Genomic DNA, 12,317 nt, shown 5'->3' on the forward strand with positions numbered 1-12,317 from the left:
GTTATCAATAGGAGGTTGCTATTGTTTTTGAGTTTTAAAAACTTCTCAGTTTTGGGCTGGGTGTGATCCATATAACTTTACAAGATGAAAAATCATCCCTCCAACTTTTTCTTGTATGCTTCATTCAATTGTGAATGCTAGTCAAGGTAGATTCATTGTAAATTTCATAAGTCAGTTTGTCCCACCTCTGTTTGGAAATGTGCTGTTGAAGAATCCCAAAAGATTTTTCTACTAGGTACAAGTATTTTGAATGATGAGAACTTCTGTATTAGTGTTCTAGTTTGCTAGCTGCCAGAATGCAATATACCAGAAACGGAATGGCTTTTAAAAGGGGTGATTTAATGAGTTGCTAGTTTACAGTTCTAAGGCCGAGAAAATGTCCCCATTACAACAAGTCTATAGTAATGTCCAATCAAAGGCATCCAGGGAAAGATACCTTGGTTCAAGAAGGCCGATGAAGTTCAGGGTTTCTCTCTCATCTGGAAAGGCACATGGTGAACACGGTCAGGGCTCCTCTCTCAGCTGGAAGGGCACATGGCAAATACAGCATCATCTGCTAGCTTTCTCTCCTGGCTTCCTATTTCATGAAGCTCCCCGGGAGGCACTTTCCTTCTTCAACTCCAAAGGTTGCTGGCTCGTGGACTCTGCATCGTGGTGCTGCAGCATTCTCTGCTCTCTCTGAGTCTCTCATTCTCCAAAATGTTTCCTCTTTTATAGGACTCCAGTAAACCAATCAATACCCACCCAAATGGGTGGAGACATGTCATCCCTTAATCCAGTTTAACAACCATTCTTGACTAAACCACATCAACCAGGGAGATGATCTCATTATAGTTTCAAATATACAGTATTGAATAGGGATGATTCTACCTTTATGAAATGGGATTTATATTAAAACATGGCTTTCTTAGGGGGCAAATATCCTTTCAAACCAGCACAATTAGTAAGAGCAAAGGTACACTAAACTGAGACATTGAACATTGACAGTCATTCCCTGTTGGGCTAATTCCAGCAAAGGTCTTACGTTGAATTATGTTCACCATCAGCACGATCTCTTGGAGCTTGTGCAGGCAATAAAGCTGGTGATTCCCCTGATCATACCTCATGCACCTTTCCTCCTTGAAGTAGAACATTTATTGAATTCTGTTATTTAGAATTCCTGACTCAATTTTCATAGAATAAAAGTAATGTGCATCTCACAGTGTACTAAACTGCATTATCACCTAGGACTTAAGATAAACAGTAAGGCTGAGCCTAATTGTTTCTATCAGAAAACACTTTCCACATTCTCTTGCAGGACTCTGGGGATACCATCTCCCCAGAGATCATGAGCCTATGGGCAGAATTTCTGGAGAGTAGAAGACCCTTCTGTCAGGGAAGGAAGCAGAGGGAGACAAGCAGATCTTGCAAGCAGAGCTGTTGTTGAATCAGCTCTGCCTCTTAAATTTGTGTGCCTCTGGGCAAGTGCTCTAGTTCCTCTCTGTGGTTCTGTCCCCTTCCACCGAGAAGGGGACTGTTCCACTTAACACGCAGAGTCTTGAGAAACAGAGATGAGCCAGGAAAGGCTGGAGGAAGGTTCTCTGAAAAGGAGCTATTTCATTTCTTTTAATTCTGTGTGTTCTTGATAGCAAATAGTGAGCTTCTGTGGTGGAGGTGAAGGGAGGAGGGTCAGGTGGGTCCTTGGAATGGATGCTTCAGGTGGGAATACTCTGTCTTTATTCTTTGGAATTGCCTCTGTTAGTTCCCAGAAGAGCCCCCACCACACATGTCTGCAGACATGGCCGTGACCTGTGTGGTGACAGCTGTCCACTCTGTGCCATCAATGAACTCTTCCGTGACTGAGTGGGAAGTTGGAATTTCCAGGCCCTGAGGTTGCTCAGAGGGGAAAGGTGCCAGGCTTTGACAGTTGCTTCCTTGGGTTTCAGCTTTGGTCTGTAATATGTGAACTCAACTCCTTCTGTCTTCAGGTCAAAACGACTGCAAGAGGGCCCCCTCTTTTCCCAAGACCACCCTTCATGGACCACCCTGTGAGAGAACTTATGTCACCAATGGAGAGATATGGGCTGTCTCCTCCACCTTGGGAGTGTTTTGGGCCTTGGCTTCCACCTTCACTTCCAGCTGGACCTCTGCCTCTACCTGCATTTCGACCGCCACCTCCACCTGGAACACAACCTCCACCTCCACCTGGACCACGACCTCCAGCTCCACCTCCACCTGCACCACAACCTCCAAGTGGAACACCACCTCCACCTCCACCTGAAGAACGACTTGTAGCTCCACCTCCACCTGAACCACAACCTCCATGTGGAACACGACCTCCACCTCCACCTGGACCACGACTTCACGCTCCACCACCAACTGCACCAGAATCACCATGTGGAACACGATCTCCACCTCCACCTGGACCACGACTTCCAGCTCCACCTCCACCTGGACCACGACCTCCAGGTGGAACACCACCTCCACCTCCACCTGGAATACGACCTCAACCTCCACCTGGACCACGACTTCCAGGTGCACCTCCACCTGGACCACGACTTTCAGCTATACCTCCACCTGGACCACGACCTCCAGGTGGAACACGACCTCCACCTCCACCTGGACCACGACTTCCAACTCCACCTCCACCTGGACCACAACCTCCGTGGTATACCCTCCACCTCCACCTGGACCACGACTTTCAGCTATACCCCACCTGGACCAGAACCTCCATTTGGAACACGACCTCACCTCCACCGGGCCACGACTTACAACTACACCACCACTGGACCACAACCTCAGGTGGAACACCACCTCCACCTCCACCGGACCACGACTTTCAGCTGTACCTCCATCTACCGGAATCTCCGTTTAAACAAGACTTCCACCTCCACCTGACCACAACCACCGTGTGGAACACGACCTCCACCTCCACCTGAAGAACGACTAACAGCTCCACCTCCAACTGCACCACAGTCTCCATGTGGAACACGACCTCCACCTCCACCTGGACCACAACACTGTGTGGAATACGACCTCCACCTCCACCTGGACCACAACCTCCAGGTGGAACACCTCACATCTACCTCCACCTGGCCACGACTTACAACCACACTCTCCACCTGGACACAACCCCTCCAGGTGAACACGACCTCCACCTCCACCTGGACCACGACTACAACTCCACCTCTACACACCTGGACCACACCTCCAGGTGGCACACCACCTCCACCTCCACCTGGACACGACTTCAGCTATACCTCCACCTGGACTGAACCTCCAGGTGGAACACGACCTCCACCTCCACCTGGACCACGACTTACAACTACACCTCCACCTGGACCACAACCTCCAGTGGAACACAACTTCCAACCCATCTGACTACTACGAACAACTCACCTCCACCTGGACCACAACTCCAGGTGTAACAATAACCACCTCCCACCTCCACCTAGACCACACTTCCAGCTCCACCTCCACCTGGACCAAACCTCCAGGTGGAACACACCTCTACCTCCACCTGAACCACGACTTCCAACTCCACCTCCACCTGGACCACAACCTCCAGGTGGAACACCACCTCCACCTCCATCTGGACCACGACTTTCAGCTGTACCTCCACCTGGACCGGAACCTCCATTTGGAATACGACCTCCACCTCCACCTGGACCACGACTTACAGCTGCACCTCCACCTGGACCACAACCTCCATGTGGTACATCACCTCCACCTCCATCTGGACAACGACTTTCAGCTGTACCTCACCTGGACCCGAACCTCCATTTGGAATACGACCATCCACTTCTACCTGGACCACGACTTCCAGTCCACTTCCACCTGCACCACAACCTCCAGGTGGAACACCACCTCCACCTCCACCTGGATGAACGACTTCCAGCTCCAGCTCCACCTGCACTACAACCTCCTTTTGGAACACGACCTCCACCTCCACCTGGACCACGACTTGCAGCTCCACCTCCACCTGCACTACAGCCTCCATTTGGAACTCTACCTCCACTCGCCTCCTCCACCTCGACCACGACTTCCTGCTCCCACCTCCACCTGCACTACAGCCTCCATTGGAACACGACCTCCACCTCCACCTGGACCTCCACTTGGACCTCTGCCTCTTCCTGAATTGAAGCTCCCACCTCCACCTGGACCTCCCCTTGGACCCCCATCTCCACCTGGATTTCATCCTGTACCTACACCTTCCCCATTTTGTCCTTATTTGAGGCTTTTCTTCAGAAAAGTGAAATGTCTGTACTTTTTAATAAGTACTATTCTACATTCATGGCATATTAAGGAAGACATGTATTCCCTAGTGTAGCTTATGGTTAAATTTATTCAGTAATGCTTGAATCATTTTAATCAAGAAAATTGTTCGTTCGAAATTTAAATTACTGAATAACAAATGAATTTTAGTTAAGTACAATCGAGTATCAGGGAGGACACATTCCTCTCTAGCAAGACAATGAGGGAGGTGTATCATAGAACAAGTAGTAATCTAAAAGAGTTCTCAATGTCAAAGCTATAACAATTTAAGCAACAATTAAGTGGTATTGCTTATGTCTAAGTTTGTCATGGCTTCTATAACAAAATAGCACAAACTGGTTGGTTTTAACAAGAGGACCTTGTAGAATCACAGTTTGGAGCTTAGAAATCCAAAGTCAAGGTATTAGCAGAAGAGTCCTCACAGTCTGTAGACCTCTGTTGGTAGTTTGCCAGTTATTAAAATTTGCTCGTCACATGGCCATCTCTATTTCTACCTCCTTGTATGGCTTCTATTTTCAGGTATAGATTTCCTTTGCTTATAAGGATTTCAGTCATGCCAGATTAAGGACCAGCCTGATTCAATCTGACCTTATCTTAATAGGATCTTCGAAGACCCTAATCATAGATAACTGCATATGTCCATGGCTGGGGTCAAGATCCCATTTATACATGATTTCACACTCCAGGGCCAGGGGATACGAATTGAACATTTCTTTCTGGGTGATGTGATTTAATCTAGTGCAGATTATAATGCAAAGTATAAAATAAATATCCATGAGTCCATACTGATATAAATAAAATAAATATGTGAGAAGAGACACAACTCCTTTGCAGGAGAATTCCAAATAATTTGTGTAAAAGCTCTCCTTAAATTGGAGCACAATTCCCGATTTCTTAAGTGACTTTCTTCCAAAAAGTGCAATAGTGAATAGTGAGTTTCTTTCTATAAGTACAATCAGGAATAAGGTGGGGAAAGAATAACTTTACAGTTGAGAAACATGACAAATACTACCCTCGCCAGGTGTTAAAGCCAACATCAGCAGTGACACATCACATCGATGGTGCAAACCTTTGTGTTTTTTTTTGCAAGTGCAGGCACCAGGAACAAACTTTTGATTTTATGGGGTGAAAATGGCATTTTGTCTCTGTGGTCTTTCTCCCGGTAGTCCATGATTCCAGTCTAATAATGAGAAAAACACCAAAAAATTCCAGTTGATGGACCGTCTACAAAATACCTGAACAGTACTCCAGAGAACTCTCAATGTCATCTCAAACAATGCTAACCTGAAAAATGTCCCAGCCAAGAGGAGCCTAAGGCTATGTGGTAAGTAATGTAATGTGGTGTCCTGGATGGGATTCAGGAACAGAAAAAGGCTGTTGGCTAAAAACTAAGAAAACTGAATAAACTGCAGGCATTAGTTAACAACACCTTAATGATATTGGTTCATTGATTATAACAAATATATCATAATATACTATGTAATAATAGGGGAAACTAGGTGTTGGGTTTATGAGAACTCTTTATAATTTCTTTACAAATTTTCTGTAAGCCTAAAATTGTTATTAAAAAGTTTCTTAAGAGGGGTGAGAGGGTTGTTCAGTGGTAGAATTCTCGCCTGCCATGTGGGAGACCAGGGTTTGATTCCCCACCCATGTACTTCCCAAACAAACAAGCAAACAAGCAAAAAACAGATGAAAAAAAAATTCAATGAATGGTGCTGCAACAAGGGGATGCTGACATGGAAAAAGAATTGAATGTGACCCCTGCCATACAGCATACAAAGAAAAAAAAGTTTCTTAAATATTGTGTTTCAATACTTTTATTTATGTTTAGAAATGACAATTTAAGGCAGAAAGCTGCTACATATAATGCTACAGCACTTGTATACATCTGGCATTTTAATTTATGAAGGAGACATTACTATTAATTTTTAAACTCGAATTGGAGATATATTTGAAACTAAAAGAGGAGCATCAAAATATTAATGGCGATTATCTTTGGGTGACTGGGTTGTGAAACTAATGGGTGCATTAAAAAAAACAACTTCTAATGGTATAAAATGAGCCTGAAGGATGTGTACAATTAGAAAACAACACACAAAATGTTATTGCAAGAGGAAAAAAATGCACCTGTCAGAAACAGCCTTCGCCTGAGAGTTATGTGTTGTATGGCAGTCACACATTAGTTCCTTGGTTTAAACTTGCTTTTCTTCGACCTTGAGCTGACCCAGCTCCACGACCCCATTCTAATACCTCTAGGAACACCTTCTATTTTTGCAGAAACTCAATTGCATGCTAGACCTGATAGCTTTTCTGAAGATGTATTTCCCTGGGGGCTGTATACAGGGTTTTGTCCGATTTCATATCGATATTTTAAGGCTGGTGGATCCTCTCCTTCCTTCTCTAGACCAGACTCTTACACACATTCACATACACACTCTCTTCCAGAAACACTCGCAATTTTTCTTTTGTCAGCTCTGTAAAGAATGCCAGAAAGCCAGAATGGTCTTTTTTCTGAATGAATTCTGATATAGGCCAGTGAGAAGATATCTAGGATGGGAAGAGATAAGATGCATCTTATTCAACAACTGAACGACTGACAACAGACAGGGAAAAAAAAGCTTAAAATCTCTTCAAGCATTGCAAGCCAGGACTTGGTACTCCCAAGTGCAATGACTGCCAGGGGCTTATCTTTGGAGAGATCATCTTATCAGTCACAAACTCAATTCTCTGTTAATTGAGAATTTTGCTCACTTATCTCCTCTGTTTTCTTCCCAAATATTTTATTTCATTGTTATTTTGTGTTATTTACCTAGATCTTACTTCCAAATCATACTTTCTAAAATTAAGCTTGTTCTGCTACAGATAATTAAATCTCTAATAATCACTTTATTTTGAACTCACATTTCCATATTCTGAATCTGATCAGTTTCCAAATATATAAATTTCAAGTTGGCTCCTAATTTAAGCGCATGTAAATATTAACTTTATAAAAATCAATACTTTCTGTATACTAAATTTTTTTTAAAGAAAGTCACAATTTCAATGCAATTTTATTGAGATATAGTCATACATCACACAATCCATCAGACGTATACAATCGGTAGTTCACAGTATCATCACACAGCTATGCATTCATCATCATGACCAATTTTGGAACATTTCATTACTACATAAAAGAAAAAAATCCAAAACAGCCCATATACCTTATTCCACCCTATTATTGACCCCTAGTATTGGTGTTACAGTTGTTACTGTTGATGAAAGAATATTAAGACATTACTATTAACCATTGTCCATAGGTTGCAACATGTATATTTCCCATATACTCCTCTATACTAAATACTTATTAATGGTTATATGTAAGAATCTGTAGGAATGTTTTCTGTAAGAGACAGACCAAAACAGAAGGACTGCAGGGATCAACTAAATAATTGTTATCCCTTTTTAGCTATCAGGTATTGACTACCTGCTATTTGCCAAGCTCTGTACTCAGTCCTTTGCATGGACATTCTCATTTAACACTACAAAGTATTAATTTCATTTCACAGTGGATGACATTCCATCAAGGTTAAGAAATTTGACACAAGTCAAATAGCAAATGCAAGGGTCAGACTTGGACCTGGGAAGTTTTATTTAGAAATCAGACACCTCCCACCTCCCTGTGGTTTGAAGGATAAAATATGGGTAGCTTTAAATAGAAAATATGAAATTATGAGTTCAAAACCAATGTATTAAAAGAAGGTAGATGTATTAAAAACTGATGTACTAAAAGCATTATTTGGGAGGTGCTCAGGATAGAGGTAAAAAGCAGTGACCATTCAAGATTTTCAAAGGTTTTTGGTAAATGCTCTCCATCATGATAATGATAGGTAGATGTTAAAAGCTTTAATAACATTACTTTGTTTAATTTTCACAACTGACTTTGTGAGGAAGTTGTATTTATTATATGCGCTTTTTAGTTGAGGACCTAATGGTTGCTTAACATAGTCACAGTTTCCCAAAGTCCCACAGCTAATCAATGCCATAGACAGGAGTTAAATGCTATTTAAACTGACATGGGGGCTTTCACCTTTAACAGCTGTATGCCATTGAAATCTTTCAAAATGTTAGGCTATAGAAAGGATAGAGATCATTTACTGTTTGTGTACAACAACCTGATCAATTCTACATTTAGTGAAAAGCCACATCTTTTGTTGCTCAGAGAGAGGCCACATCTGGGCAATAAGACAGGTTCTCTGGGAATGACTCTTAGGCCTAATTTTAAGTAGGCTTAGCCAATCCTTTCAGGAATGAGCTTCATAGGGGCCACTGGCAAGATCGAGGGCTTGGTCTATTGATTTGGTTGTCCCTGCTGCTTGCTAGAATATCAGAAATTTTCCAAATGGGGAAGTTGAATATTGCCTGTTCTCCCATCCCCCAAGGGGACTTTACACATACTCCTTTATTTACTACCCAAATCTCTCTGCGATTCATCAGGGCATCACACTAACTCAGACAAACCAACAATATCTTATGCCCTATTCAAGATTCCATGTGCTTACGGTGTTAACTAAACTGATCATACAAGTTAAATTAGGAAATGCACTACCCAAAGTATTAATTTTGCACCAAATAATCATCTCTCCTTTTAGTCTCAAACAGAAGCTGATGTTTTAAAACGTGAACGATACCATCCTTTCCCCAGTCTTCTGATATACCTAGTCCTATCCAGGTCAGCTTCGTTCATATCTCTGCTCAATGTCTGATCACTTTTTCAACTTCTTAAACAGTCCCTGTGTGGGGTAGTGCTGACTTCCATAGCTTCAGAGCTCTAACTCTGGGTCTCAGGTGTCACATAAACCCCTGAAGTTTCTGGGAAAGGCCATGTTATATACAAACAGCTCAGTATCTCAGAATTTAGAACTAGCAGTTACACTTCCTGAATAGATGTGACTGCTGTCAGAGTTTACAATCTAGAACCCTTTACAGTAAGCCCAACCTGATAACCCATGCTCTCAACTTCAGTTTACTGAATTTTTACATTATAGTTTGTCCATAGGATTGAGACATGACAATATTTGTCTTTTTGTTTCTGACATTTCATTCAACATACAGCTTTTAAGGTTCACTCATCTGGGTTCATGCCTCACAACCTCATTCCTTCTCGTGGCCACTCAGTAGTCCCTTGTATGTGTATGACCATAGTTCTCTCTTCCATTCCTCAGTTGTTGTTCCCTTAGGCCACCTCCACTCCTTGTGGGTCTTGAACATTGCCACCAGCGACACCAGCATGCAATTGTCCATTCATGTCCCCACACTCAGTTCCTCCAGGTATACACTGAGCAACCGGGTTCCAGGATCTTACGGCAACCCCACCGCAGCCTCCTGTGGAACCACCACCCTGCCCTCCAAGGGGCTGCACCTCTCAGTTTCCCTACCGATGTCAATAGGTACATCTCTCTCTCTGCATTCTCTCTAGCACTTGTTTCTCTGGTTCATTTTTAAACAGTTTCATTCACACATCAAACAATCCAACCTAATTGTATAGACATGCCATCACCACCATACTCTATCTGAAGACATTTCCTTTTCTTCCACACAGAATCCATCCCCCTTCCCCCGTCCCCCCGCCTGTTGACATTTAGTTTTGGCATAATGCCTTTGTTATATGCTTCCATTCAGTGGAAGCATATTACAATGTTACTGATGATACCAGACCCCAGCTTACATTGATTGTACTTTTTCCTATATACGGTTTACTTGCAACACCCTGCAATACTGACATTCATTTGTTTTCCCTCATGCAAAAACAGTTTTTAATTTGTATATTAAATCACCTTCATTGTACACTCTCGGTCAGTCAGTATTGTCTGTCTTTTATTCTGGTTTCACATGTGCCCCCAGCCCTTCTCCTCTAGCAATCTCACATTCAGCTTCATTCAGTGTACTTGTATTATTGTGTTACAATCGGTAATATTGACGCACTTCTTTTTGTAAAATTTTGTGACATATTTTCATATGGATAGATTCATAAACCTTCATCAATTTCAAGATTGTGTACTGTTTTGTTCCCCACAAAGATACTTCTTTGTATTATTCCTTTATAGTCACACCCTCCCTCCCCTGCTGAGCCCGCATGACCCCTGATCTCTTTTCCATGTCTAGAGTTAATGCCATTCCAGGAAGGGTGTATAATGGAATAATACAAAATGCTACTTTTAGATTGGCTTTATCATTCAGCATAATTCCCTTAAGATCCATCAAAGTTGTTGCAGTATCTGCCATTCATTCCTTTCAATTCCCCAGAAGTGCAGGCAAAAAGCAGTAAAGTCCGAGAACGCTTTTAATCTAGTTGACTCTATTGTGCCTATATAAATTTCCCAGTTTTGGTAAGTACCATAGTTATGTAAATATTTCATATTTTTCAAACTTCATGTGAGTCTATAGTTGCAAACTTTCAAAATAAAATTATCGGAAGAGATAGTGGAGGTGGAGGAAGGGTTAAAACTCTATTTCAGAAGGATCCCAACTAATAATTAGGAATTAGACATTAGGAAAACTATTTGGAAATCACAGAGATCATAACAGATTCTAGTAGAATCATCGGTGAGACCTAGAGCCATCTGGTGGAATGTTATTGAGAACAGGATATTCACAAAGTCTCACAGCATTGCCCCAGAGATTAATTATTAGTTACCGGATGGAAAGTGACCTTTAAAGTGAAGAAACCACCTTGGCCAAGTGGTCAGACCCGTTATCGCCAATTAAGTGAGAAGCTGACATCCTGATAGGATGCTCCAAAAAGAATACAGCATCTGCTCTGTGATCGTCTTGCCAAAAATACATACCTGCAATTTAATCATGAGAAAATCAGAAAAATCCAAACTGAGGACCATTCTGTAAAACAATAGATATGAATATTAAAAAAAATAAGTATTATGAAAGATTTAAAGGAAAAGTTGATAAGGGGCTTTTCTAGATTGAAGGACACAAAAATGGAAGTAAGAATCTTGATTATATTCTGTTTCTTTTAAAAATCAACGGACATTTGATTACAAACCATATATTAAACAATAGTATTGCTGTTATGTTTAAGTTTTGGGTTCATAGGGAAATGCCCTTTTACTCTGGAAATTCATTATGACATTTTTAGGACTAAAGCATGTTGATATCTGAAACTTGCTCTCAATGGGTCCATCAGAGTTAGAAAGAGAAAAACAGTAATAGAGAGGAGATAGAGATGCACAGAGAGACACAGAGACAAAGAGAAAGAAAGACCAAATTCACAAAAATACACCAGTAGCTGTCAGAAATATGACGGGACTTGGGACTGAAGCAGTAAAGGCAATTTACCGGAATGACCAGCAGATGGCAGTATCGGCTAGTCTTCAGTGCAGTGGCAGAGGGTGGGTTCCTGCTGCCAGCCTGGGTGTGTTGGGACCCCTCCTCCCACACCCACACGGCGCTGGTGGGGAGTGGTAGGTGAGGACGTGGGGACATGCACACCCACTGAGATGCAGGTCATCCGGCCCCAAGCTGAGTGCTCAGGATATTCAGCCCCAAACTGAAACCCCGTTCACGTGCCACTGAAGGGAACTTGACATTAGACATCAAGGCGTAGGGTGGAAAAGAAAAAACACGAGAGGAAGAAACATCCTCACTGGGGCTGTTATAACTGAGAAGTTGCTGCTCAAGCAGAAACCTGCCCTTGCAGAAACCCCGGGAAAAGAGCCTGCAGAGATCTCATGCGGAGAGGCAGGAAAGGAAACCTGCAGGAGGCCTCAGTAAACCTGAACTATTTCTGTGTGAGCCAATGGTGAGCATTGTGAAAGGACAAGGCAGCCTGTGATTTCACACAGATCCAATGGCATAGTTTTGAATCTGACACCCCTTGTGCACGATCTTCTGCAATCCTTTCAAATGTCTTATGTTCTAGTTTGCTAGCTGCCAGAATGCAACACACCAGAAACAGATTGACTTTTAATAAAAGGGGATTTATTTCATTAGTTCTGCAGAGGAAAGGCAGCTAACTTTTCACTGAGGTTCTTTCTTAAGTGGGAAGGCACAGGGCGATCTCTGAT

At 42.5% G+C, this 12,317-nt stretch overlaps 1 protein-coding gene across 1 annotated transcript in view; it reads left to right on the forward strand.

Annotated features, from left to right (window-relative positions):
- LOC143649160 (uncharacterized) overlaps positions 1 to 4,121 on the forward strand; it is a 31,700-nt gene extending 27,579 nt beyond the window's left edge. Inside the window, exons 15-18 of the mRNA XM_077119363.1 lie at positions 1,968 to 2,514; positions 2,685 to 2,781; positions 2,921 to 3,193; positions 3,950 to 4,121. Of these exons, the coding sequence (XP_076975478.1) occupies positions 1,968 to 2,514; positions 2,685 to 2,781; positions 2,921 to 3,193; positions 3,950 to 4,121 (1,089 nt within the window). The remainder of the gene's footprint in view (positions 1 to 1,967; positions 2,515 to 2,684; positions 2,782 to 2,920; positions 3,194 to 3,949) is intronic.
- Positions 4,122 to 12,317: the final 8,196 nt, after the last annotated feature.

This window comes from Tamandua tetradactyla, chromosome 11 (assembly GCF_023851605.1).
Source record: "Tamandua tetradactyla isolate mTamTet1 chromosome 11, mTamTet1.pri, whole genome shotgun sequence".
Lineage (NCBI taxonomy): Eukaryota > Metazoa > Chordata > Mammalia > Pilosa > Myrmecophagidae > Tamandua > Tamandua tetradactyla.